The sequence below is a fragment of the Pyrus communis genome, chromosome 17 (assembly GCF_041283825.1).
Source record: "Pyrus communis isolate YQ-2024b chromosome 17, ASM4128382v1, whole genome shotgun sequence".
In the NCBI taxonomy this organism is placed as follows: domain Eukaryota; kingdom Viridiplantae; phylum Streptophyta; class Magnoliopsida; order Rosales; family Rosaceae; genus Pyrus; species Pyrus communis.
In genome coordinates, this window is record NC_142581.1 from 6,308,528 (window position 1) to 6,336,464 (window position 27,937).

Sequence of the window (27,937 nt, forward strand, 5' to 3'; positions counted from 1 at the left end):
TGTTGTGCAACACATGCCAGAATCTTACGCGAAGATACGTCGTCGGGATTGCAGTTAAGGTGATGCTTCCGACCATTCTTAGTCGGGTAGATAGAAACCGGTGTGATTCAAATGTCAAAAGAAGGTGCTCGGCTAAACGGAAAAGGCCTTTCTTTTAATTTTTTTATGGTATGTATATGAGCTCTTTGAGTTATTCCTTTTTATACGGTTTTCTTCGATTGTGGGATTGTGTATTTTGAATCATTAATCGATAGAGAATCAATGCAGTCTCTGAGGTATTGAAGAGGGAATACCGAATTTTGGGTAATGTGAAGTCATCTTCTCGTAAATGCCTTGAGAAAAAGGATACTGAGATAATGTTTCCAAAGGTTTAGTCAGGTCATTAACTTTAACTTCTTATTAATGTCATTGTAATCTCAAATATAATGACATTAATAATCATCCAGTCATGCTAAAATTATTGGTTGGAGCAGATTTTTACTAAGAAATGGCCATAAGTAAAACCAGTTTCGGATGATGATCATATTCATAACTCACGTACAGAGAATTACTAGAAAATAAGCCCGCACGTTACGATGGGAACCAATTGTTTCAGGCGTAACTGCATGAATAAGACACATTTAACCTGAATAAATTCAACACAATCATGAATGAATAGAAGAACACATGAGTGAATGAGATCGATAAGATGTGTAGCTTGGCTTTTATATACATTCAACTGAGCTGACAATTCAGTACACCTTGGTTGCACATTTGTCATATCCAGCAGCTCACATCGGCCACCCCCCACTGGAATCCAAGGCTGAGAGAAGCCTTCTGCGGGAGTTGTCATCTGAAGCACCACTCTTATCTTTGGCTTTGTCTGATTTGACATCTTGCTTATTATTGCATGGATGCCAAGTTGCTTCAACAGCCTTCGATGTACACATATCTGAAATGCGGTCTTGCCTACTGTTAGAAGCAAAGATAGGAACCCTAATACTATATTCTCAAGAGCTTCATAGAGAGCTCTTTTGTTTCTCTTTGTCAACCACTGCAAGGAGTGCAATTAAAATTTAATTAAAATACCTCATTTCGCATTCATAATAAACCCGAAAGTGACTTCATAAGATGAAATTAACCTAATTACATGTGAAAGGAAACCTTTCCAATTAAATGAAGGAAATATTCGATGTGGATCAAAACCAAAACCAAAACAAAACAAACATTGACAACTGCCCAAGTTGATGTTTGCTCCAAAAGGTCTTCCTCCTCCTGCCATCCTTTAATTGAAACCCTAATTTTCCTTACTACAAAATAATGCTATTTTCGATCTATTTCTTTCGGTGTGTAAACTTATATTAATTCTCTATAATTTTCAATCACTTCCACTGTAATTAAAATAAGTACTGAGTATATACACTCATAAACACAAAAAATTCAGTTTTCCATTCTAAAAAATGAACGAAAGCACATATGCCAAGTCAATGTTCCTACTGTATTCATTAATCTAACGATGCATCAAATATAAAAATTAAATTATACCTCTAATTTATAACCTTTTGATCTTGCTTCATCTGTAGCTAAACCAAAATTTGGACAGTCCCCAATATAATTCTGTCAAAAACCAGATGGCAATACCATGTAAAAGTCATGTTGGGTGTCTACACACACACTTGTCAATTTACACATAAATTTGAAATTTGAATCACTTGGGCTTCAAAAATATTTGCACACAAATTTGAAAGAAAATGAACAAATTAAAGAAAAATCATATGTAGACAATTGAGACTCACCTAAAACTGCTATCGAGCTATGCTGCACGGAATGGTGGTGCGCCATGAAGACAACTCTGCGTTGTTGACAAAGTCCCAGAATAACCTGGAAATTTACAGAGGTCAAATTTTACAGCTGAAGGAGCAATCATTTACTGCATTATAAAGAAAAACCCAAAATAAACAATCAATCAAACAGAACCAAATGATATTTACCAGTTTGAAAATTTTCATACTACACCCAATTATAAGGGGAATGAGTGTACTGTGTACCTGGTGAAGCATTCCACCATTGTTGATGGCAGACTGGGTAGTGCGTGCAGCATCAGCATACACTCTGTAATTGTCTCTCTGTTTTTATTTTTTTTATGTCAATCTATATGACAAATGATTTGGGAATTAATAAGGGTGAAAAATGGATAGAACCAAGAATTGAAATCAAGAGAAAACACACATCCAATTTGATAGCAATCAAACCGCTAGTGTGGTGCAAAATGAGCAATTTTAAACTTGCAAAATATATTTTTTTTACAAAAAGGTAGGCCGAGATTATCTATAAATGATGATTGCATTGTATTTTTGCCCCTCGGAGCATTGTATTGTATAGAAATGACTCCAAGAAGCAATCCATCCTAAGTTTACGCAAGCAAAAATCAGATTTATGCAATAAAATTTAAATATTTTGTTATGGACAAATACTATAAGTCTATAACTGAGTTTACACACCAATGAGTTTTGCGAGTCCCAACTACGTACCTAAGGTATTATTTAAATTGCTTTCAAGTTAAATGAATAGGACCACATCTTGTGTCGCTTGAAGGTGAATAAATAACCTGTTGTGCAAACACAAATAATCTGTTAGGGAGAATCAAATTCCTTAATGCTCCCTATGTCGTACAAAATGCTCACTAATTAGATAAGAAAGAACGCAAAATCTAGAATAAAACGCCAAATCAGTATGTACAAACTGCAAACTACAACTAATGTTAGTAAGTCTCAAACTAACAACCGAAATGAGAAACTAACATTGACAAAGGAAAAGTAATAACAGAGAGAGAGGGAGAAATATGGGCGTGGCACATGCCATGACTCTTAATTCTGCTAATTGTCACAATATCAAAATTAGCTTACTCGTCATCGATAAGCATGTTGGCGTGTCTACCTATAAACTAATACTACAAACACAAAATTAATAAGTCAACTTTTTGGAAAAAAAATTAACAGGGAAGATAAATGATTAGCACAAAAACTCCATGAATGTGTTAGTGTAAGTTTTGATTTAAAAATGGCAGCATCAAGACACGAATTAGGAATTTTTTACACGTAAACAGCATTATTAAACTAAAACCAGCATCCACAAATCACCCATTTCACAAAAATAGTCAATAATTTCACTCAAAAATCACACCAAGAAAGGAAGTAAAAATAGAGGTAAAGATCTACCAAGAGATTACAAATTAGCACAAATAAGGAAGTAAAAAAACCCTATAATCCAAAGACAGAAAGATTGCAAATTGGCCTAAAAATTTGAGGAATAGTAAATTGACTTGAACTGGAGGAGAATCTGAGAAAGTTGAAGCATTGCCTATGATTTTGGGAATTTCAGGTGAATCAGTAGGCTTAATTGAAAAGCAATGAAAGATATAGCTTATGGCGAACATGGCAAATAGCTTCCACTTCGATCTTAAACTCTTTCATCGTTCTTAATACGCTAAACTCAAGCTCAATTTAAAATGGCAGAGTTAGGCTGCTTAGCTTCAATACCACTGCATAATTAAACATCCAAATATGATAATAGCCATGTCTACATTTTCCCTCAAATCGATTATTTTTACATTCACATGATGTTGAGAGAAATATCCTTGAAAATAAAGCACTACACATATACAAAATCAGTTCAGTAATAAAAGCAGTAAGAAACTAATTAATTTTCAGCTTCTAACTCATTCATTTGATCAACATATTAATGGAACTAATGTAATTTTCTTAACAGTTTCTAACTAATTCATTTGATCAATATCATCCGAGTCAGAAAAGATAGAACACAAAAATCATTAGGACAAACAGAAAAACGATTAGGATATATAAATAGACAAAGGACTATCATAGCAAAACCAATTAGTTGGTGAAAAGTGACCAAGGAATTAGGACATAAAATGCCTAATAAAAAATATTCATAAGAGAAAAACAAAGGAAAATTGGGGAAACTGATTGCTATAAACAATTAAAATTGAGAAGAAAAGAGTAATACAACATACCACAAATGGGAAAGGACTTACCTTTACTTCGTCAATTATGGCCAAACAAAAACCCTAAACTTTTCCTTGTCTCTCAACTGTGGACTGGAAGTCTGAAAGCATAAAAATCAAACCCAAATTGAAATTCTAACCAACCCAATAATTTTTTACTTAAAATACAATAATTTGAGAAAGCAATTGACTGAATGGCCTAGATTGAAAACTAAAGTACCGGTAAGTAATTAAAAAATGGCAATTAGCCAAAAATATATGCTCCCAAATGAGGAGGAAAGAAGAAAGAGGAAAACCTTAAGATACAGGGCCAATGGGGTTTGCAGACCGCCCTTTTTGGGCAGCCATCCCCAATGATAATACTTAGTTATCCCTGCTATCAATACACCAATTGCAGGCCCTCATCAGTTTCCATTCTCACACCATTTGGCATGTACTTGATGTTCAATTTCAAATAAAATAAAAGAAAAAGCATCATGAAAGAAATCAAGATGAAGAATTAAATTTTGGCAACTCACCATTCTTTTCTTCTATGAAAAAAATGCATCCTATTTGTAGTGAAAACAGGTACCGCCAAATACATTTTATCCTCAAGAAATATTTTGTATGACTTTAAAAACATAATCCATGAAATTATATCTCTTAGTTGAGAACAACAACAAAGCTTCATGCATAGCTTGGCATACAAAAGAACACGCAAGCATAAAATAAACGAAGCAGGGAAAACCAAAAAATACAATTGAATACGTTGTCAAAAGAACATGAATAAATGAAAATTACAAAACAAAGAAATGATGAGAAACCAAAGTACCCATTTCATAATCTAATTGCTTTTTAGTTTGCTTGCCATTTTTAGTTCTTCAGAGAGAAACCATAATTCAGCACATGAATAAAGTCAAAACGTAAAAGATAAGTGGGATAAGCTGACAGTCATCCCTAAGTAATGCATTCACTTTTGAACCCCAAACACAGCGAAACAAAAATTCACACACATGAACTACTGCTCCCATATGTAATAAGAAATTAAAGCATCTCGAAACTAAATGGCAAACTATAAGAGCACTGTAAAAGTAAAATTGCAAGAAATCTAATACTCGGAGAGGAAGTACTAATAGCAAACGAAAATGAAAGATTGAACTACCTCGCTTGTAACTGTGCCTTGGTTTTTTCCCATGTTTACAGGAAGCTTTGCATTGTGCTCTTATAGCCCAAATTTTCTCTGAAGGAAAAAAAACACGATTTTGAAATCAGATTTTCATATTATACCTTAAAGAGAACAATTAGAAAATGAAAAAGAGAACAATGAGTACTTTTCATCATATATCGTTAGAGTATGTGGTCCTCTGGTCCAATGGTCATGCAGCCATTTTTACTTTATAACTCTTTCTTTTAATTTAAAAAACATCTTCGATCTCAAATTAATATGAATACGGATTCATACTTTATAACTAAAGATCTAACTGCTCTTGATAAGATAAACAATACATCAGTCATCACATGCATTGCATTACAAATTTACAATCATAATCGAACATCTCATCAGACATCCCCACACAAAAAGTTCTTATTGCTACTTTGATTTTTGTTTATTTTTTTTCCTGAAACATGAGCTAATTTTCTTTTTATTCCAATAATGTTATAGGGTTGCAAGGATATTATCAATTTAATTGATTGTATTTGATTGGTGGAAGTTCTACATCTATATTTGAGGTTTTCAATTTCAGCATTGGGAGAGTCATTCATAAAATGTTCGACAATGAGATTACCTCCATGGATTATGCTCACACTGGACAGCTCATTTTCCGTGGTGATGCAACGGTATTTTTCAGTCATTCGCCATTCAATCAATTCAAACCGAGGAACAGTCAACATCAAGAAGACGATCTGCCGTGTCAGGATCACTGTCGTCCAATTAATACAAAAAATTCTGCAAAACCACAATTGAACACACCGATCTCTAAATAATTGAGGAACCAATCAAAGCAGCTGAATACACATGGAAAAATAAGTGTTTCAGTTTGCATTTGTATTCTATAAACTTTACATTAACAAAATACATTTAGGGATTAATACTACAATGACATTGATGCAACATCAATTACAAAATCTTTTAGAACAAATAAACAGAGTAGAGAGAGCTTGTACAGTTGTACGCGAAAGTGAAGCATATGATCACACCATCCTCAGGTGCCCAAGAGTAATTGAATGGTGGCGCAGCCCCTACGGAATGTTTTTTAATCGATTCAGGAGTTAACACTGGCCAAATGCACAATAGATGTCTTAGAAACTATTTTCAGTTAAAATCCAAAGAAGTTAGAGCAAAAATTACCTCCAATCTTTGTTTCTCTTGTACTTTGGCATTGTGGGGTTGAATTGTAAATGGTAAATGAAGTTCTGAAAACCAAAGAATAAAAAGCCTTTCTTTTTTCAGTTAGCTAAAAAGCACATCACAAACGGAGTGAGATCTCTGGTAAACAAAAAAATGAATCTTGGAAAGCAGACATAAACAAACTTCTATCACAATTACTTTAATATATTTGGATATCAAGGAAAATTAAATTTATTCAATTTCGATATAAAGAAAAATAATTAATGCAAGAACAACATTTGTGCCTCAATGGCGTGAGAAATACTGAAAACACACATTGTTTTCTAAGTCTTTAGTCTATCCCTGCAAATCGCAATGAGTTCTCTAACTCATATCCATAGAGAATCAAATTAACTATGTCAAGCCCTGATCCCAATATACGTTCAAGAACGACACGTGAAGTCACCAAATACCCGTAACTCTAACATACCCCGCCTCTGGGATATGGGCAAAGCACAACTTGAGATCCAACTACGTAATAATTTTTTGTATACTTTATGGTTGCATCTAACATCCTCGTTAGACTGCCTACGTAACCTAAACAGGGATCAAGCCATTCGTAGTTCGCCGTTTGCTATACTCGAACATTCATCACATATATCATCATGTCTCAACATAATACACAATTCAGCGCATGCAGCATCTCAAAGAGTAATCGACGAAGCGCAATAATAATCTCTAGCCATACTGGTCAACGAGTCTAATCATAATGACAACAATCACAACCAACATCATTCCACAATCACATCAATCAATAACACATACCATACACCGAAATCCAGGGCTACAGCGACATAGTTCGGCCGAAGCCTACATCTCTGAAGTTGTCTCAAATGAATCAATCCAAGGAACCAATGAGTCAAATGATGCGATTTTGGACCACTCAACAAAATCCATCAACATCGGGTTTTGAACCACTCAACAAAACCAAGACACCAAAGGGTATTCCGGACCACTCCACGGAATCTAAACCAGGATATGATTCCGGACCACTCAATGGAATCGCGGAGTAGAAGGGATTCCGGACCTCTCAACGGAATCTGAGTGGATACGATTTCGGACCACTCAACGGAATCACGGAGTACAATGGATATCAAATCACTCAATGAAATCCAAGCTGGACATGATTCCGGACCACTCAACAGAATCACAGATCACAAGGGATTCCGAACCACTTAACGGAATCCAGACGGAGCAAGAAACCGGACCACTCAACGGAACCCCAGCGAATACTCAGTTTCGAATCACTCAACGAAACCTAGTGGAAGGCCAAAGGACAAATCAACGGCTCGAAGAAACAAAACATGAACCAAGTGCTCAATTTACAAAGGCTCAACGAAATGAAAGAAAACACAAGTACTAAATTTAGAATAGGTCAACGAACCAAGATATGAAACGATATCAAAGCAACTAATCCCCATAATAGTGGGTTAACGGTCCACTACTAGCCCTCACATTTCATCACATCATACCAATCATACACATCAAACCACATTCCACAAACATTTTCAATGCACAAATCAAAAGATACTTAATAAACAAGTATAATATAATATGATGCCACTAGTATAATACGATCCCACCCCCTCATTGGTCTGCACCCCTCCTTTTTCTCTCATTTCCTTTCCATCACAACCACACACGTTGCTTCACAGATCTTTGCTCCAGAAAATCTGGAGCCTTCCAGATTAATAATTAAATTACCATTTTGCCCCTAACTTCGTTCGTTAATAACTCCTTCATTATAACTCCAAATTACATTCCGTTTACGCTCACACGCTCATATCGACGAGTACTATCCAAATACGTAAAGAAAAATGGAAAAATACATACACATCAAATATGTCCTCAAAAATTCCGTTTAGTCCATTAAGGGTGTTTTCGTCCTTTTACTTTAAAAAAAATTCTACACCGCAAATACAAAAGCATCAAAACTACAAATAAGAATACAAAATATGGAACACGCAATTTTAAATAGTGAAATCCGGGGACGGGATTTCACAAACTAATTAACTTACTAACCCCTCCTGTAAATTTCACACCTATGCTCCAAACAGATTTTGCAACTAATATCCCAAAAAAGGGGTAAAAGGGAAGAAAGAAACCTTTGTACAATACACATGCAAAGTATCAAAGAGAGAAAGGAGAAAAAAATATCAAAATAAGAATTACACACCTGTCCTATAATTTAGCCAGATGATACGTTCTGGCAGTAGAAATCATGGACTAATCACAGACAAAAAAGTATGTCAATTTCCAAAACAATTGTATCCAAACCCAATAAATCCATAAGAAATTACTCCATCACTTGCTGAAAATTAAAGATTACCATTTGAAATACCAGTGGCATAGCCTCTTGAGCTTCCAAGCCTGAAAATGGCAAAAAATATGCAATCTTTGAAATACCCATTCCAATTAAACATCAGAAGAATTTTCCCTTCCAATTCAAAGCTTTGGGAAAATTGAAAATTCTCAGTGCCCAAGCAGGACATTTAACCAATCAAGATCCTAAACCCACAAAATCAATCCCAAAACAAAACCTAATTAAGTACTATGTTCATAACATGTTAGCTTTCTACTTCAAGAAAAATTATGAAATTGGGGAGGTGATCAAATGGGATGGGTCTTCCATATTAAGCAACATTAATCCAAGATTAATTCCAACAAAAGAAAACAATATGATCAGATCAAGAACAATGCATGCAACAAAGAGACAGAGAGAGGGTGCGTGGAAATTAGCAGGGTGGATAGAAAAATACCTTAGAAGTGATCTCTTTTGTGCCTGCCTGGACTACACTTGCAGCAGACTAAGCCGCCGATGCAGCAACCAAAGATAATTTTCCAAACTCTATCCAAATTAAATAAATGGAAAACCATAAACAGACAGATAGTGTGTATCAATATCAGCCATCTTCATCTACAATCACGAATCAAGAATATACATAATAACAAAAATAATGCAACCTGAGATACAACAGACAACACATACAATTTATACATTACCATTGATTCAAGTTCTGGTAAGGTGTGCAACGGCGATGAGAAGGCGAGGTGTGCAACGGAGATCAAATATACCTGCCATCAACCAAAACCAAATGCAAGCAAAACCCATCAACTAAAACCCAGCGCAAGGTAAACCATCAACCAAAACCAATAATTTATCAATTGCAGTAATTAGGTCAAACCCACATTGACATTTCACACAGAAAAGTAAAAAAAAAGAAAAGTTACCTTGCACTGGAAAGTTACCTCGCACTGGGCGGCCCCCTGGGCATTTCACGTTCAAACTCCGGGCACTTCATTGGTTGGTGGAAATATCAACGGAGATGAGACGGCAGGGTGAACAACGGAGATCGCAAAGCAGGGATTGAAGAGTTCACAAAGCAGGGATTGAAGAGATAACGAAACAGAGATCGAAGAGATTGTCAATCGCGTTGCAGAGTGAGAGTTAAGATAAGAAGATACTCACAACCCAAAACGGATGACATCACCAACACGTAAATCCACATAAACCTTTTTGTTCACCTGATTATTAGGCAAGAGCAAACCACTAGGAACAATCAAGAGCCTTTGTATAGAGTATAACAAAACACCAGCCATCCCCACTACAAAGTTAATTACTAATTTGTACACAACTCTCAAGATTTCTCAGGTCAATGAGTGTTTTCATTCTTTGTTCAATGCTTTTGCTCCATCATTATGTTGAAATTTCCAGTTCTATTTTTTAATATTTGCTGATTATGGATGGATATGAGCATTTGACCGGGGAGTAGTTGTGAAATAGTAAATTTATACATTTGGGTCATCAATGCATTTATTTTAAAGAAGTATTATTCGTAGAAATAATTTCCATTTATTTCAAAGAACCTTCTGAGATTCAAGTCAAGTCAAGAACATGCTCAATTCAGCTCATATCATAGCAACTGCTGCGTTTTAAACTTAGTTCCGGGAAGTTGGCTAGCATGAAAAAGTTGAACTGTTTTTAGAATGTATGTGGGAGGTGACATAATGAAGCTTATTTTGTTCTTCAGATTAGATTGGATTGAATTACTCATAAGATTCAAGGTCTACACCTTGGACTGGATTGGATTCATCATATATGTTGAAGAAAAAGTTAAGTGGTAATGAATCCAACATTTATAAATCGTCATCGTAGTAAATCATAAGCCATAAATCATAATTTATAAATCTGGTAAAGTCTGTACTAAGACCAGATCATAAAAATATCATATCCCAAACTCGGAGACATGATACACCATTTAATTTTATTTAACCTTTTGGCTGCATCTAACTTTCGAGTTAGATTGCCTACGTACCCTCCAAAGAGATCGAACCAATTATATATCACCATTTTGTTAAACTCAAAATAGAAATCTTGTGTTTGCAATGACTTTCAAAATTTCTCATTCAATTCTCATTTTCATTTCTTAGGTCGATTATGCCGTAATAGACATTTGCTTCAACAATAATATATCCAAACCAAAATCAAGTCTACTCTTCTCTTAAGAAAACCCACTTTCTTCAAATACTTGAACCCAGACAAAATCTAATTAGAATTTCCTCATTCTTCTATACAACTCCTACATGCAAACAACCTTAACTTTTGATAAACAATTCTTAATTTCTTATAAAGCTTCACCACCAAATCTTCCCAACATCAAACATATAGCCATCAGTTTCTTCCCCAACAGCATAATCATACCAGGCAATTGTGTTCCTACTTCTTATGTCCAACCAACTCCATTCATGCATAAAGTACAATAAAGAAACTTAATTTCTATTTAATCATCCTTATTGCTAAAACCCAATTGCAAGTATAAAAATCCATACAAACTTCACCTATCAGTTTGTAGAAAATTAAACCAGAAAAGAAAGGTAACAAAGCAAAATTAATCCACACCTGAACCGAAGCACGACCTTCCTCCGAAACAACAGCAGCAGCAATCCAAGTAATGTGAGAATGGTGCCAATTCATACTCACATTGCAGGTGACTCCAGAAGCAATAACGGCAATTCCGTCGTCTCCCAGCTCGAAACGCTACGGACCCACATAGATTCCATATATAGTGACGTTGAAGCATTTCCTAGAACGGGATTCTCTTGGATTTCGAAGTTTTGGGGAGCTGGAGTGGAATTATTGAGGAAACGGCCTGAGTTACGGCCTTTTTGGGAGGTGATGATGGATGTGAAGGCTTTGTCAGCGGCTTCCCCCTTCCCGTCAACCCTCTCTCTACCTGCAACCCATCAACCCCTCTGTGAACCATGCCTCTGACGACATCGACAGCCGGAGGCAGCATGGCCCACTCATTAAATTAATGGCATAGCCATAAATAGAGCGAAACTAAAGAAGTTAAAGAAGCCTGTGGGAGCCAGAAAAGGTAGACAAAGAGAAGGAGGTGGTGTGGCCACCCGAGCAGGTGTGAACACCGAAACTCTACGCACATTCCCAATTAAAGACCGCAACAGTTCGCAGTCAATAGAGATGGCAGATCGAAACGGAAATGGGATCGGTGGAAGCTAGATGAAGGACATGTAGATGGATGGGTAGATGAAGGAATAAAATAGTTAATCCATTTTTTTCTTATTAGGCGAGGACTTCAAGGAATTTGCTGGGTTGCTTCGTGATCGGCTACGAAATGCTGCTGCTGTCCGATGGGAACGGCGATTTCATGAGGGCGATCGGCGACTGTAGGGCGTCGAAGGAAATCTGGGATTGGGTTTTTTTGGGGGCGGACCGGTGGAGTCGAAGAGGGAGGGGTAAGGGTGGGTAAGGGGGCGGGGTGTGGCGGCGGGTTTCGGAAGGGATGAGGGAGAAGACCAAAAGTTTTTTTTTTTTTTTTTTTTTTTTAATGTCCAACAGTCTAGTCATTGTCCACTTGATTATCGGTTAACGGTAAATTTAACAGCAACCTTAACCGATACATGAAAATGTTCCAAAACTATAACTTTCTGTACCACTCTAAGATGAAAAAAAATTCATGTACTAAATATTGAAAACCAATAAACTTTAAGATAGTAAACTGAAATTAATCCTTAATTTTATTCGCACAAAACAATATAATATCAAAAAGCATAACATGCGGTTTTACAATCATTATCAATTTTATCACACCCAAAAAAAAAAAAAAAAAAAAGACTGAAAATTAACCAAAGATTATCATTTTCTAGCTATTCACAACTGAACATTGCTTCCTAATCTCGCCAGCCGATCCAGTCTTAACGTTAGCCCGACCCATTTTCTCCATAGACTTTCCAAACTCATCGTAGAAGTTCTGCAGTGAACCTTTGAGCAGCTGGTTGATATAATTATAAGTTGTTGGGCTGGTTGCCAAGGCAGCATCGGATTGGAAGAGCGCTCGCCTTTTGAGCATATGCGTGTAGTAGCTTCGGTCAAAAGTCCTGAAGCTTCCAGGATCCATCTCAACAATTGTGGTGTTATCAGTTGGAGTTTTGCACTTGGCCTTGAGCTTCGCTGCGTATTGGGTGTCCAAAGCGGGGTCCTGGTCACCCACTCCGGTGAAATTGTAAAGGCGGTTTGAAAATGATGAGCAATGAGAGATCCCAATTGTGTGAGCACCTGAGAAGAAAAAAACCATATTAACGCATACGGTGTGATTAGATATGGTAGCATTACTGGCACTATTTGATTATTTCGTTGCCAAATGTATGACATATGTTTTTATCTATTTTATATGTGCACGTTAAAAGTTATTGTATATTGTTTTTGTAGTATACGTTGTTTGATTATAAATTAACATTTCGATTAAGTTAATTATTGTTTATAATTTGTAATTTTGATTCATAATCAATATAGGTCTGATAAGAGAACATTACCACGTATACATTGTGAGTCATACGTAACAGGTAAGATAATTATTTGGTAAAAAGATTCGTTTCCTTTATTTGCATATTTACTATTATGTTTAAGAATTAGCTTTACCAGATAGTAAGACCAAGTCCTTCAAATCAAGACCCACATTGGCAAAAAATCTTTGGAGATTGCTGACGTCGTAATTTGTGTGTGGAAGGTTGGCTACGGCTTCCGCCGCCCTTGCGATCACCCCATCTCTTCTACCTGTTGGAACCTTCCAAGTTGGACCTCCCTACACACCATGCCCAGAAAACAAATAAATAAACAAAGTTGAAATCCAATAAATAATTGGGACGTTTGATTATTTTGGTTTTTAAACTATGATGGTTGGTTGAAGATCTTACTGTTGCAACAATAGAATCTCTTGCTGCCAAAGCAACAACATCTGCGCATGAAACTATTCCAGGGCATTGAGCTTCAAGTCGGCTTTTTATTCTGTCGATGAAGTCAAACCCTCTGAGGGTTAGATTTGGGGAAGCATCTTTTTCAGCTTGGTTACTTGAAGTCGAGTTCAGAAGAACAGATGCATCACAACCCTAATAAGCAAAAATCATTCATTAGTTCCAAATTACAATTCTAACCCTAATGACTTGCAGAGAATGTTGGTCTGTAAAGAGAAGAAGATGGATACATACCCTGACAAAGCAATCATGGAAGTGCAACCTTAGGAGAGCAGCTGCAAGTGAGGGTGCGTTGTGGATGTGCTTCTCGACGTAGTCTTTCACAATCTTCTCTGCTTTCGGGCAGTTCTTGGCATAGAAACCCAGTTGCAACTGAGCCTCACTGAGGCCTATGATCACCAGAAGACATGAAACCAAAATCCCAGAAAATCGAGTCGACCCCATTTTTCGTTGCAACTGAGCTTCAACTTGCATTAATTTGGAGGAAAGAAACTTGATTTGAAAGTATTTGCAATTACAAAACTGTGGTTTGAAATTTATAGGCCTCCCCCAAGGCCCCAACTTCAACTATGTGGACCTCTGCAAGATAAGAAAATGCAAGGTGACGAAAATAGTCCACCTATCCAACTAACATGTGCTTGAAAGCGATGCTATATCATTTCTTTAGGGGTGACTTTGGATGCAGTCCCTATTTATCAACGTTCTTTGATTGAAACCTTATTGGTTTTTGGTTCAGAATAGTCCAAGCTTTAAATCCAGCTATTTTGTCCCAGTTTTGGAGCTGATATGGGTCCAAAATGTGGCTGTGCAGAATCCGCGACCTTGGTAATCAGGATTGCTTTCCCAGCTGATGCTGGACAGTGAAAGTGACATGCTCGGATGAACTTGTTGCGTGGTAGGAAATCCAAGGTTGACGCTTCTGCTACAAGTAGGATTCATGAATAAGCAGTTTGCATTACCATTCATGCCTGGCATCTATCTGATCCACAAGAGGATCCTGATGGTGATGCCTATGGAAAACAATACTCATGCGCTTTGTGAATAAATCCGGTCGAGTCAGAATGCAACCGGATATACAACGAAAGGAAAAGAATTCTGGTTCAGGCATTTTTATCAAACTCTTAGCTCATAGAATCATTCCTTGAACTTCAAAGCATAGAAATAATTATTTCTTGCAGTCAATCATAAAAAATTTGTTAATATGGTAACTAGCAGCTCCTAATAGTTACACGTTTTTTACCAAGTAATGTTAGAAATGGATTGCTAATAGCAGCAATTTGATTGTCACAGAGACAAGGAAAATTACTATATATCCTGTGCCAGCAGAATCATTTCATTCCATTTCTAATATATCATTAATTGGTGTAAAATTGACTGACTATTTGGTATCAATCACAATTGTTGAATCAATCAAAATTAACTATGGACCACATATTAATATTGATAACATAGTGAGCATATATTAATGACATAGAGACAAGTTAATTACGACGTATTGAAAATTTGACTACGTCAGAAATTGTGGTTTGAAAAACAACAATTTTGACCAATTCCTGTAATTAGTCATTATCTATTAATGACATAGAATAAAAGAAAGATACTTTCATGAGAAAATATGATCCTGATTTATTAATGCATGATGCATTGCATGATTTTGCATCCATTGAAATTTGATGTGATTTCTTTCCATTCAAATTTCAATAATCAATTTCTTGCCGTTGCCAACTTGCCGCCCTTTTTGAAAAAAAAAATGGAGGGAAACTGAAAATGTTAAGAAAAGTTGAAAATAAAACAAAAAATTGAGGGAATTAGGGAAAGATGTTGGAGGGAAAAGTGAAAATGATAAGAAAAAGTTGAAAAGGAAACAAAAAAGAGAGGGAAAAATGAAAATTAATAGAAGTGGTGAGAAATTTTTTTTTTTTTTTTTAAGTTATTAACTTTTTATCACACACATGACTGTCATGACATATCTCACTATTTTTATAATGACACACGTGACACGTGATGTATGTACTATTCCGTGATCCAGTCAATTATAATTTATACATACAAAATAAATAGATTTAAATCTACTTAATAAATATATATATACACACACACACACGGAACTTGATTGATGGCATACGAATTCTCCAAAACTAATTTCAACGATCCCAACCGTCAAACTTGTTTGTATATGCTTTGAGATCACATAAACAAAAAACCATAAAAAATAAACATTCAGAGATCAAGTAACAGGACAAAGCTTTTCAACGGTTATAAACGAAAAATCACGATTTAACGGTTATTTTAACTCCGATTTTGATGATTTTTTATAACTACACTCCTTGACCCTATATGAATACAATGAACGAATTCGATCTTCAATTTAAAATATTTACACAAGTGGATACCACAAAATCTTATGTTATACTTAATGAAAGTATAAATAAACTCTAAGTGTTAGTCAATCTATCGTTTTACGAATTCTCCAAAACTAATTTCAACGATCCAAACCGTCAAAATTGTTTGTATATGCTTGGAGATCACATCAGCAAAAAATCACAAAAAAAAAAACATTCAAAGATCAAGTAACGGGACAAAACTTTTCAACGGTTATAAACGAAAAATCACGATTTAACGGTTATTTTAACTCCGATTTTGATGATTTTTTATAACTACACTCCTTGACCCTATATGAATACAATGAATGAATTCGATCTTCAATTTAAAATATTTACACAAGTGGATACCACAAAATCTTATGTTATACTTAATGAAAGTATAAATAAACTCTAAGTGTTAGTCAATCTATCGTTTTACGAATTCTCCAAAACTAATTTCAACGATCCAAACCGTCAAAATTGTTTGTATATGCTTGGAGATCACATCAGCAAAAAATCACAAAAAAAAAAACATTCAAAGATCAAGTAACGGGACCAAGCTTTTCAACGGTTATAAACGAAAAATCACGATTTAACGGTTATTTTAACTCCGATTTTGATGATTTTTTATAACTACACTCCTTGACCCTATATGAATACAATGAATGAATTCGATCTTCAATTTAAAATATTTACACAAGTGGATACCACAAAATCTTATGTTATACTTAATGAAAGTATAAATAAACTCTAAGTGTTAGTCAATCTATCGTTTTACGAATTCTCCAAAACTAATTTCAACGATCCAAACCGTCAAAATTGTTTGTATATGCTTGGAGATCACATCAGCAAAAAATCACAAAAAAAAAACATTCAAAGATCAAGTAACGGGACAAAGCTTTTCAACGGTTATAAACGAAAAATCACGATTTAACGGTTATTTTAACTCCGATTTTGATGATTTTTTATAATTACACTCCTTCACCCAATATGAATACAATGAATGAATTCGATCTTCAACTTAAAATATTTACACAAATGGATACCACAAAATCTTATGTTATACTTAATAAAAGTATAAATAAATTCTAAGTGTTAGTCAATCTATCGTTTTACGAATTCTCCAAAACTAGTTTCAACGATCCAAACAGTCAAAATTGTTTGTATATGCTTGGAGATCACATCAGCAAAAAATCACAAAAAAAAAAACATTCAGAGATCAAGTAACGGGACAAAGCTTTTCAACGGTTATAAACGAAAAATCACAATTTAACGGTTATTTTAACTCCGAATTTGTTGATTTTTTATAACTACACTCCTTGACCCTATATGAATACAATGAATGAATTCGATCTTCAATTTAAAATATTTACACAAGTGGATACCACAAAATCTTATGTTATACTTAATAAAAGTATAAATAAACTCTAAGTGTTAGTCAATCTACCGTTTTACGAATTCTCCAAAACTAATTTCAAGGATCCAAACCGTCAAAATTGTTTGTATATGCTTGGAGATCACATCAGCGAAAAATCACAAAAAAAATACATTCACAGATCAAGTAACGGGACAAAGCTTTTCAACGGTTATAAACGAAAAATCACGATTTAACGGTTATTTTAACTCCGATTTTGATGATTTTTTATAACTACACTCATTGACCCTATATGAATACAATGAATGAATTCGATCTTCAATTTAAAATATTTACACAAGTGGATACCACAAAATCTTATGTTATACTTAATGAAAGTATAAATAAACTCTAAGTGTTAGTCAATCTATCGTTTTACGAATTCTCCAAAACTAATTTCAACGATCCAAACCGTCAAAATTGTTTGTATATGCTTGGAGATCACATCAGCAAAAAATCACAAAAAAAAAAACATTCAAAGATCAAGTAACGGGACAAAGCTTTTCAACGGTTATAAACGAAAAATCACGATTTAACGGTTATTTTAACTCCGATTTTGATGGTTTTTTTATAACTCCACTCCTTGACCCTATATGAATACAATGAATGAATTCGATCTTCAATTTAAAATATTTACACAAGTGGATACCACAAAATCTTATGTTATTCTTAATAAAAGCATAAATAAATTCTAAGTGTTAGTCAATCGATCGTTTTACGAATTCTCCAAAACTAATTTCAACGATCCAAACCGTCAAAATTGTTTGTATATGCTTGGAGATCACATCAGCAAAAAATCACAAAAAAAAAAACATTCACAGATCAAGTAACGGGACAAAGCTTTTCAACGGTTATAAACGAAAAATCACGATTTAACGGTTATTTTAACTCCGATTTTGATGATTTTTTATAACTACACTCCTTGACCCTATATGAATACAATGAATGAATTCGATCCTCAATTTAAAATATTTACACAAGTGGATACCACAAAATCTTATGTTATACTTAATAAAAGTATAAATAAACTCTAAGTGTTAGTCAATCTATCGTTTTACGAATTCTCCAAAACTAATTTCAAGGATCCAAACCGTCAAAATTGTTTGTATATGCTTGGAGATCACATCAGCAAAAAATCACAAAAAAAAAAAACATTCAGAGATCAAGTAACGGGACAAAGCTTTTCAACGGTTATAAACGAAAAATCACGATTTAACGGTTATTTTAACTCCGATTTTGATGATTTTTTATAACTACACTCCTTGACCCTATATGAATACAATGAATGAATTCGATCTTCAATTTAAAATATTTACACAATTGGATACCACAAAATCTTATGTTATACTTAATGAAAGTATAAATAAACTCTAAGTGTTAGTCAATCTATCGTTTTACGAATTCTCCAAAACTAATTTCAACGATCCAAACCGTCAAAATTGTTTGTATATGCTTGGAGATCACATCAGCAAAAAATCACAAAAAAAAAAATTCACAGATCAAGTAACGGGACAAAGCTTTTCAACGGTTATAAACGAAAAATCACGATTTAACGGTTATTTTAACTCCGATTTTGATGATTTTTTATAACTACACTCCTTGACCCTATATGAATACAATGAATGAATTCGATCCTCAATTTAAAATATTTACACAAGTGGATACCACAAAATCTTATGTTATACTTAATAAAAGTATAAATAAACTCTAAGTGTTAGTCAATCTATCGTTTTACGAATTCTCCAAAACTAATTTCAAGGATCCAAACCGTCAAAATTGTTTGTATATGCTTGGAGATCACATCAGCAAAAAATCACACAAAAAAAAAACATTCAGAGATCAAGTAACGGGACAAAGCTTTTCAACGGTTATAAACGAAAAATCACGATTTAACGGTTATTTTAACTCCGATTTTGATGATTTTTTATAACTACACTCCTTGACCCTATATGAATACAATGAATGAATTCGATCTTCAATTTAAAATATTTACACAAGTGGATACCACAAAATCTTATGTTATACTTAATGAAAGTATAAATAAACTCTAAGTGTTAGTCAATCTATCGTTTTACGAATTCTCCAAAACTAATTTCAACGATCCAAACCGTCAAAATTTTTTGTATATGCTTGGAGATCACATCAGCAAAAAATCACAAAAAAAAAAACATTCAAAGATCAAGTAACGGGACCAAGCTTTTCAACGGTTATAAACGAAAAATCACGATTTAACGGTTATTTTAACTCCGATTTTGATGATTTTTTATAACTACACTCCTTGACCCTATATGAATACAATGAATGAATTCGATCTTCAATTTAAAATATTTACACAAGTGGATACCACAAAATCTTATGTTATACTTAATGAAAGTATAAATAAACTCTAAGTGTTAGTCAATCTATCGTTTTACGAATTCTCCAAAACTAATTTCAACGATCCAAACCGTCAAAATTGTTTGTATATGCTTGGAGATCACATCAGCAAAAAATCACAAAAAAAAAAATTCACAGATCAAGTAACGGGACAAAGCTTTTCAACGGTTATAAACGAAAAATCACGATTTAACGGTTATTTTAACTCCGATTTTGATGATTTTTTATAACTACACTCATTGAGCCTATATGAATACAATGAATGAAATCGATCTTCAATTTAAAATATTTACACAAGTGGATACCACAAAATCTTATGTTATACTTAATGAAAGTATAAATAAACTCCAAGTGTTAGTAAATCTATCGTTTTACGAATTCTCCAAAACTAATTTCAACGATCCAAACAGTCAAAATTGTTTGTATATGCTTGGAGATCACATCAGCAAAAAATCACAAAAAAAAAAACATTCAAAGATCAAGTAACGGGACAAAGCTTTTCAACGGTTATAAACGAAAAATCACGATTTAACGGTTATTTTAACTCCGATTTTGATGATTTTTTATAACTACACTCCTTGACCCTATATGAATACAATGAATGAATTCGATCTTCAATTTAAAATATTTTCACAAGTGGATACGACACAATCTTATGTTATACTTAATAAAAGTATAAATAAACTCTAAGTGTTAGTCAATCTATCGTTTTACGAATTCTCCAAAACTAATTTCAAGGATCCAAACCGTCAAAATTGTTTGTATATGCTTGGAGATCACATCAGCAAAAAATCACAAAAAAAAAAACATTCAGAGATCAAGTAACGGGACAAAGCTTTTCAACGGTTATAAACAAAAAATCACGATTTAACGGTTATTTTAATTCCGATTTTGATGATTTTTTATAACTACACTCCTTGACCCTATATGAATACAATGAATGAATTCGATCTTCAATTTAAAATATTTACACAAGTGGATACCACAAAATCTTATGTTATACTTAATGAAAGTATAAATAAACTCTAAGTGTTAGTCAATCTATCGTTTTACGAATTCTCCAAAACTAATTTCAACGATCCAAACAGTCAAAATTGTTTGTATATGCTTGGAGATCACATCAGCAAAAAATTACAAAAAAAAAAACATTCAAAGATCAAGTAACGGGACAAAGCTTTTCAACGGTTAAAAACGAAAAATCACGATTTAACGGTTATTTTAACTCCGATTTTGATGATTTTTTATAACTACACTCATTGAGCCCATATGAAAATATTTACACAAGTGGATACCACAAAATCTTATGTTATACTTAATGAAAGTATAAATAAACTCCAAGTGTTAGTCAATCTATCGTTTTACGAATTCTCCAAAACTAGTTTCAACGATCCAAACAGTCAAAATTGTTTGTATATGCTTGGAGATCTCATCAGTAAAAAATTACAAAAAAAAAAACATTCAGAGATCAAGTAACGGGACAAAGCTTTTCAACGGTTATAAACGAAAAATCACGATTTAACGGTTATTTTAACTCCGATTTTGATGATTTTTTATAACTACACTCCTTGACCCTATATGAATACAATGAATGAATTCGATCTTCAATTTAAAATATTTACACAAGTGGATACCACAAAATCTTATGTTATACTTAATAAAAGTATAAATAAACTCTAAGTGTTAGTCAATCTATCGTTTTACGAATTCTCCAAAACTAATTTCTACGATCCAAACCGTCAAAATTGTTTGTATATGCTTGGAGATCACATCAGCAAAAAATCACAAAAAAAATACATTCACAGATCAAGTAACGGGACAAAGCTTTTCAACGGTTATAAACGAAAAATCACGATTTAACGGTTATTTTAACTCCGATTTTGATGATTTTTTATAACTACACTCCTTGACCCTATATGAATACAATGAATGAATTCGATCCTCAATTTAAAATATTTACACAAGTGGATACCACAAAATCTTATGTTATACTTAATGAAAGTATAAATAAACTCTAAGTGTTAGTCAATCTATCGTTTTACGAATTCTCCAAAACTAATTTCAACGATCCAAACCGTCAAAATTTTTTGTATATGCTTGGAGATCACATCAGCAAAAAATCACACAAAAAAAAAACATTCAGAGATCAAGTAACGGGACAAAGCTTTTCAACGGTTATAAACGAAAAATCACGATTTAACGGTTATTTTAACTCCGATTTTGATGATTTTTTATAACTACACTCCTTGACCCTATATGAATACAATGAATGAATTCGATCTTCAATTTAAAATATTTACACAAGTGGATACCACAAAATCTTATGTTATACTTAATGAAAGTATAAATAAACTCTAAGTGTTAGTCAATCTATCGTTTTACGAATTCTCCAAAACTAATTTCAACGATCCAAACCGTCAAAATTGTTTGTATATGCTTGGAGATCACATCAGCAAAAAATCACAAAAAAAAAAATTCACAGATCAAGTAACGGGACAAAGCTTTTCAACGGTTATAAACGAAAAATCACGATTTAACGGTTATTTTAACTCCGATTTTGATGATTTTTTATAACTACACTCATTGAGCCTATATGAATACAATGAATGAATTCGATCTTCAATTTAAAATATTTACACAAGTGGATACCACAAAATCTTATGTTATACTTAATGAAAGTATAAATAAACTCCAAGTGTTAGTCAATCTATCGTTTTACGAATTCTCCAAAACTAATTTCAACGATCCAAACAGTCAAAATTGTTTGTATATGCTTGTAGATCACATCAGCAAAAAATCACAAAAAAAAAAACATTCAAAGATCAAGTAACGGGACAAAGCTTTTCAACGGTTATAAACGAAAAATCACGATTTAACGGTTATTTTAACTCCGATTTTGATGATTTTTTATAACTACACTCCTTGACCCTATATGAATACAATGAATGAATTCGATCTTCAATTTAAAATATTTACACAAGTGGATACCACAAAATCTTATGTTATACTTAATGAAAGTATAAATAAACTCCAAGTGTTAGTCAATCTATCGTTTTACGAATTCTCCAAAACTAATTTCAAGGATCCAAACCATCAAAATTGTTTGTATATGCTTGGAGATCACATCAGCAAAAAATCACAAAAAAAAAAAACATTCAGAGATCAAGTAACGGGACAAAGCTTTTCAACGGTTATAAACAAAAAATCACGATCTAACGGTTATTTTAATTCCGATTTTGATGATTTTTTATAACTACACTCCTTGACCCTATATGAATACAATGAATGAATTCGATCTTCAATTTAAAATATTTACACAAGTGGATACCACAAAATCTTATGTTATACTTAATGAAAGTATAAATAAACTCTAAGTGTTAGTCAATCTATCGTTTTACGAATTCTCCAAAACTAATTTCAACGATCCAAACCGTCAAATTTTTTTGTATATGCTTGGAGATCACATCAGCAAAAAATCACAAAAAAAAAAACATTCAAAGATCAAGTAACGGGACAAAGCTTTTCAACGGTTATAAACGAAAAATCACGATTTAACGGTTATTTTAACTCCGATTTTGATGATTTTTTATAACTACACTCATTGAGCCCATATGAAAATATTTACACAAGTGGATACCACAAAATCTTATGTTATACTTAATGAAAGTATAAATAAACTCCAAGTGTTAGTCAATCTATCGTTTTACGAATTCTCCAAAACTAGTTTCAACGATCCAAACAGTCAAAATTGTTTGTATATGCTTGGAGATCACATCAGTAAAAAATTACAAAAAAAAAAACATTCAGAGATCAAGTAACGGGACAAAGCTTTTCAACGGTTATAAACGAAAAATCACGATTTAACGGTTATTTTAACTCCGATTTTGATGATTTTTTATAACTACACTCATTGAGCCCATATGAAAATATTTACACAAGTGGATACCACAAAATCTTATGTTATACTTAATGAAAGTATAAATAAACTCCAAGTGTTAGTCAATCTATCGTTTTACGAATTCTCCAAAACTAATTTCAACGATCCAAACAGTCAAAATTGTTTGTATATGCTTGTAGATCACATCAGCAAAAAATCACAAAAAAAAAAAACATTCAAAGATCAAGTAACGGGACAAAGCTTTTCAACGGTTATAAACGAAAAATCACGATTTAACGGTTATTTTAACTCCGATTTTGATGATTTTTTATAACTACACTCCTTGACCCTATATGAATACAATGAATGAATTCGATCTTCAATTTAAAATATTTACATAAGTGGATACGACACAATCTTATGTTATACTTAATAAAAGTATAAATAAACTCTAAGTGTTAGTCAATCTATCGTTTTACGAATTCTCCAAAACTAATTTCAAGGATCCAAACCGTCAAAATTGTTTGTATATGCTTGGAGATCACATCAGCAAAAAATCACAAAAAAAAAAACATTCAAAGATCAAGTAACGGGACCAAGCTTTTCAACGGTTATAAACGAAAAATTACGATTTAACGGTTATTTTAACTCCGATTTTGATGATTTTTTATAACTACACTCCTTGACCCTATATGAATACAATGAATGAATTTGATCTTCAATTTAAAATATTTACACAAGTGGATACCACAAAATCTTATGTTATACTTAATAAAAGTATAAATAAACTCTAAGTGTTAGTCAATCTATCGTTTTACGAATTCTCCAAAACTAATTTCAACGATCCAAACCGTCAAAATTGTTTGTATATGCTTGGAGATCACATCAGCAAAAAATCACAAAAAAAAAAAACATTTAGAGATCAAGTAACGGGACAAAGCTTTTCAACGGTTATAAACGAAAAATCACGATTTAACGGTTATTTTAACTCCGATTTTGATGATTTTTTATAACTACAGTCCTTGACCTATATGAATATAATGAATGAATTCGATCTTCAATTTAAAATATTTACACAAGTGGATACCACAAAATCTTATGTTATACTTAATGAAAGTATAAATAAACTCTAAGTGTTAGTCAATCTATCGTTTTACGAATTCTCCAAAACTAATTTCAACGATCCAAACCGTCAAAATTGTTTGTATATGCTTGGATTTTCGAGTGTAGATATAGTACTTGAACGAGAAATGTTTTAATGTTTTGAAGTAATATTTATGTGGCAATGTGTGGTATGTGCAAATTTTAAAAAATATATTTTTTTCTTAACGGGTCATAACGGGTCGGGTCACTTTACCCGTTGGGTAAAGTGACACGACCTGTTAAGGACCCGTTAAGATAACGGGTGTGACACGACACGACCCGTTAAGATAACAGGTATTACACGAAAACGACACGACCCGTTTGCCAGGCCTAGGCAATATGGACAAAAGTTACATTCGTTTTCAAATGGCATGCTTGATTCATTCAAAATGACCAGAGAATTAACTGCTCTAATTAGTAATTCCACACTTTGAGAACTTGAGACCTTGGACTGATATGCATTTCTGAGATTTATTTTTATATTTTTTTTATAGAATATTTAAGGGTGGTTTTAAACTTTTAGTGTAATTATAAAAGTATGGGTCTTTGATTCCATATAAATTGCTATTTATATATGTGAATTCAAGAGGGGAACATTTGTATGTGGAGGGAATAAGGAGGGGTGGCTTTGAGAAGGTTTGGCTATCTATTTTATCTGTAGTTCTTCATTTCACTTAATTAAAAATGAATTATTAATTTTTCAATTTTAAAACAAAAGATAAAAGAAAATCTTATGTACTTAATTATATATATAATGTGTGTAGGTAGTTACAGAGAAGAAATGGAGGGAAGTGGGAGGTGCTTTCATGTTCTCCCCAACAACAACAAGCGCTTTGTTTGTGCTGAGGAAACATTACTTAACCCTTCTCTACCATTACAGACAGGTTCACTTTTTTAGGCACAGGGTTCTTTATCTACCCCCACACCCTCACCCTCTGGTACTCATTTACTTCTTACTGCTCTTATCTTTTACGTTTTTTTTTTTTTTTTACTGATGCAATTGCCTTTTGATTTTTGTATCTTGACTGCGGATATCATATGTGACTTTTTTGCTCATAAGTGCTTCCTTTTTCAGGATCTTTTTGCACTGCCGGCTTTTGCTTTTATGTTTTTGGAGGTTCTGAAAAAGTTCAGAGCTATTGAAATGTTACTACTTACAAGTTCATATTTTTGCAGTATTTTTTGTTGCAGTCCTCGCAACCTTCTCATTCTTGAACATTATATATGATCATGCTCTACAATGAGTAGCCTGTTCTGGCAAGGCTGTGCCCTGTTATTTCTAAAGTGCAAGGTTGACTTGGTAATTAAGATGCCTTACATTTAAGAAACTAGGTGTAGATAACGGCTTAGATGAGAAGTTTTTAGTTTGCCATCCTGATATTCGAGACACACAATTGGTATAGTATGCCACTGTCTCACATTTATAAATCGTCATCGTAGTAAATCATAAGCCATAAATCATAATTTATAAATCTGGTAAAGTCTGTACTAAGACCGGGTCATAAAAATATCATATCCCAAACTCGGAGACATGATACACCATTTAATTTTATTTAACCTTTTGGCTGCATCTAACTTTCGAGTTAGATTGCCTACGTACCCGCCAAAGAGATCGAACCAATTATATATCACCATTTTGTTAAACTCAAAATAGAAATCTTGTGTTTGCAATGACTTTCAAAATTTCTCATTCAATTCTCATTTTCATTTCTTAGGTCGATTATGCCGTAATAGACATTTGCTTCAACCATAATATATCCAAACCAAAATCAAGTCTACTCTTCTCTTAAGAAAACCCACTTTCTTCAAATACTTGAACCCAGACAAAATCTAATTAGAATTTCCTCATTTTTCTATACAACTCCTACATGCAAACAACCTTAACTTTTGATAAACAATTCTTAATTTCTTATAAAGCTTCACCACCAAATCTTCCCAACATCAAACAAATAGCCATCAGTTTCTTCCCCAACAGCATAATCATACCAGGCAATTGTGTTCCTACTTCTTATGTCCAACCAACTCCATTCATGCATAAAGTACAATAAAGAAACTTAATTTCTATTTAATCATCCTTATTGCTAAAACCCAATTGCAAGTATAAAAATCCATACAAACTTCACCTATCAGTTTGTAGAAAATTAAACCAGAAAAGAAAGGTAACAAAGCAAAATTAATCCACACCTGAACCGAAGCACGACCTTCCTCCGAAACAACAGCAGCAGCAATCCAAGTAATGTGAGAACGGTGCCAATTCATACTCACATTGCAGGTGACTCCAGAAGCAATAACGGCAATTCCGTCGTCTCCCAGCTCGAAACGCTACGGACCCACATAGATTCCATATATAGTGACGTTGAAGCATTTCCTAGAACTGGATTCTCTTGGATTTCGAAGTTTTGGGGAGCTGGAGTGGAATTATTGAGGAAACGGCCTGAGTTACGGCCAAGACCGTAAGAAAATCGCGACCCCTTTTTGGGAGGTGATGATGGATGTGAAGGCTTTGTCAGCGGCTTCCCCCTTCCCGTCAACCCTCTCTCTACCTGCAACCCATCAACCCCTCTGTGAACCATGCCTCTGACGACATCGACAGCCGGAGGCAGCATGGCCCACTCATTAAATTAATGGCATAGCCATAAATAGAGCGAAACTAAAGAAGCCCGTGGGAGCCAGAAAAGGTAGACAAAGAGAAGGAGGTGGTGTGGCCACCCGAGCAGGTGTGAACACCGAAACTCTACGCACATTCCCAATTAAAGACCGCAACAGTTCGCAGTCAATAGAGATTGCAGATCGAAACGGAAATGGGATCCATTTTTTCCTTATTAGGCGAGGACTTCAAGGAATTTGCTGGGTTGCTTCGTGATCGGCTACGAAATGCTGCTGCTGTCCGATGGGAACGGCGATTTCACGAGGGCGATCGGCGACTGTAGGGCGTCAAGGAAATCTGGGATTGGGTTTTTTTGGGGTGGACCGGTGGAGTCGAAGAGGGAGGGGGAAGGGTGGGTAAGGGGGCGGGGCGTGGCGGCGGGTTTCGGTAGGGATGAGGGAGAAGACCAAAAGTTTTTATTTTATTTTTATTTTTTATTTTTTAATGTCCAACAGTCTAGTCATTGTCCACTTAATT

The 27,937-nt window shown here is 34.0% G+C and overlaps 2 protein-coding genes across 21 annotated transcripts; both read right to left on the reverse strand.

Moving 5' to 3' along the window:
* Positions 1-494: 494 nt before the first annotated feature.
* LOC137708622 (uncharacterized) lies at positions 495-12,226 on the reverse strand. 20 transcript variants are annotated; one of them, XR_015958375.1, is made up of 17 exons: positions 11,272-12,117; positions 9,621-9,896; positions 9,375-9,446; positions 9,131-9,219; positions 8,701-8,741; positions 8,548-8,597; positions 6,333-6,397; positions 6,149-6,259; positions 5,770-5,930; positions 5,145-5,222; positions 4,300-4,376; positions 4,034-4,104; positions 2,511-2,587; positions 2,028-2,130; positions 1,776-1,860; positions 1,525-1,596; positions 603-1,033 (listed from the first exon to the last, which is right to left on the reverse strand). XR_015958375.1 is itself a non-coding variant. In XM_088688875.1 (13 exons), exons 8-12 carry the CDS (start codon positions 6,169-6,171, stop codon positions 4,048-4,050), a joined length of 396 nt encoding a protein of 131 aa, XP_088545001.1. In that variant the 5' UTR covers positions 6,172-6,259; positions 6,333-6,397; positions 8,548-8,597; positions 8,701-8,741; positions 9,131-9,219; positions 9,361-9,446; positions 9,603-9,896; positions 11,272-12,226; the 3' UTR covers positions 2,511-2,587; positions 4,034-4,047. The 20 variants fall into 20 exon arrangements, 11 of the variants coding, with proteins under 11 accessions (XP_088545001.1, XP_088545005.1, XP_088545003.1 ...); XR_015958376.1 differs by lacking the exon at positions 1,525-1,596 and having other exon boundaries at positions 495-1,033; positions 9,603-9,896; positions 11,272-12,099; XR_015958382.1 differs by lacking the exon at positions 4,300-4,376 and having other exon boundaries at positions 895-1,033; positions 6,149-6,223.
* A 148-nt stretch (positions 12,227-12,374) lies between these two features.
* Positions 12,375-27,913, reverse strand: LOC137708085 (peroxidase 3). The gene is made up of 5 exons (XM_068447075.2): positions 26,998-27,913; positions 13,878-14,653; positions 13,587-13,778; positions 13,312-13,474; positions 12,375-12,948 (listed from the first exon to the last, which is right to left on the reverse strand). The coding sequence occupies exons 2-5, from the start codon at positions 14,115-14,117 to the stop codon at positions 12,536-12,538; spliced, it is 1,008 nt and encodes a 335-aa protein (XP_068303176.1). The 5' UTR covers positions 14,118-14,653; positions 26,998-27,913; the 3' UTR covers positions 12,375-12,535.
* Positions 27,914-27,937: the final 24 nt, after the last annotated feature.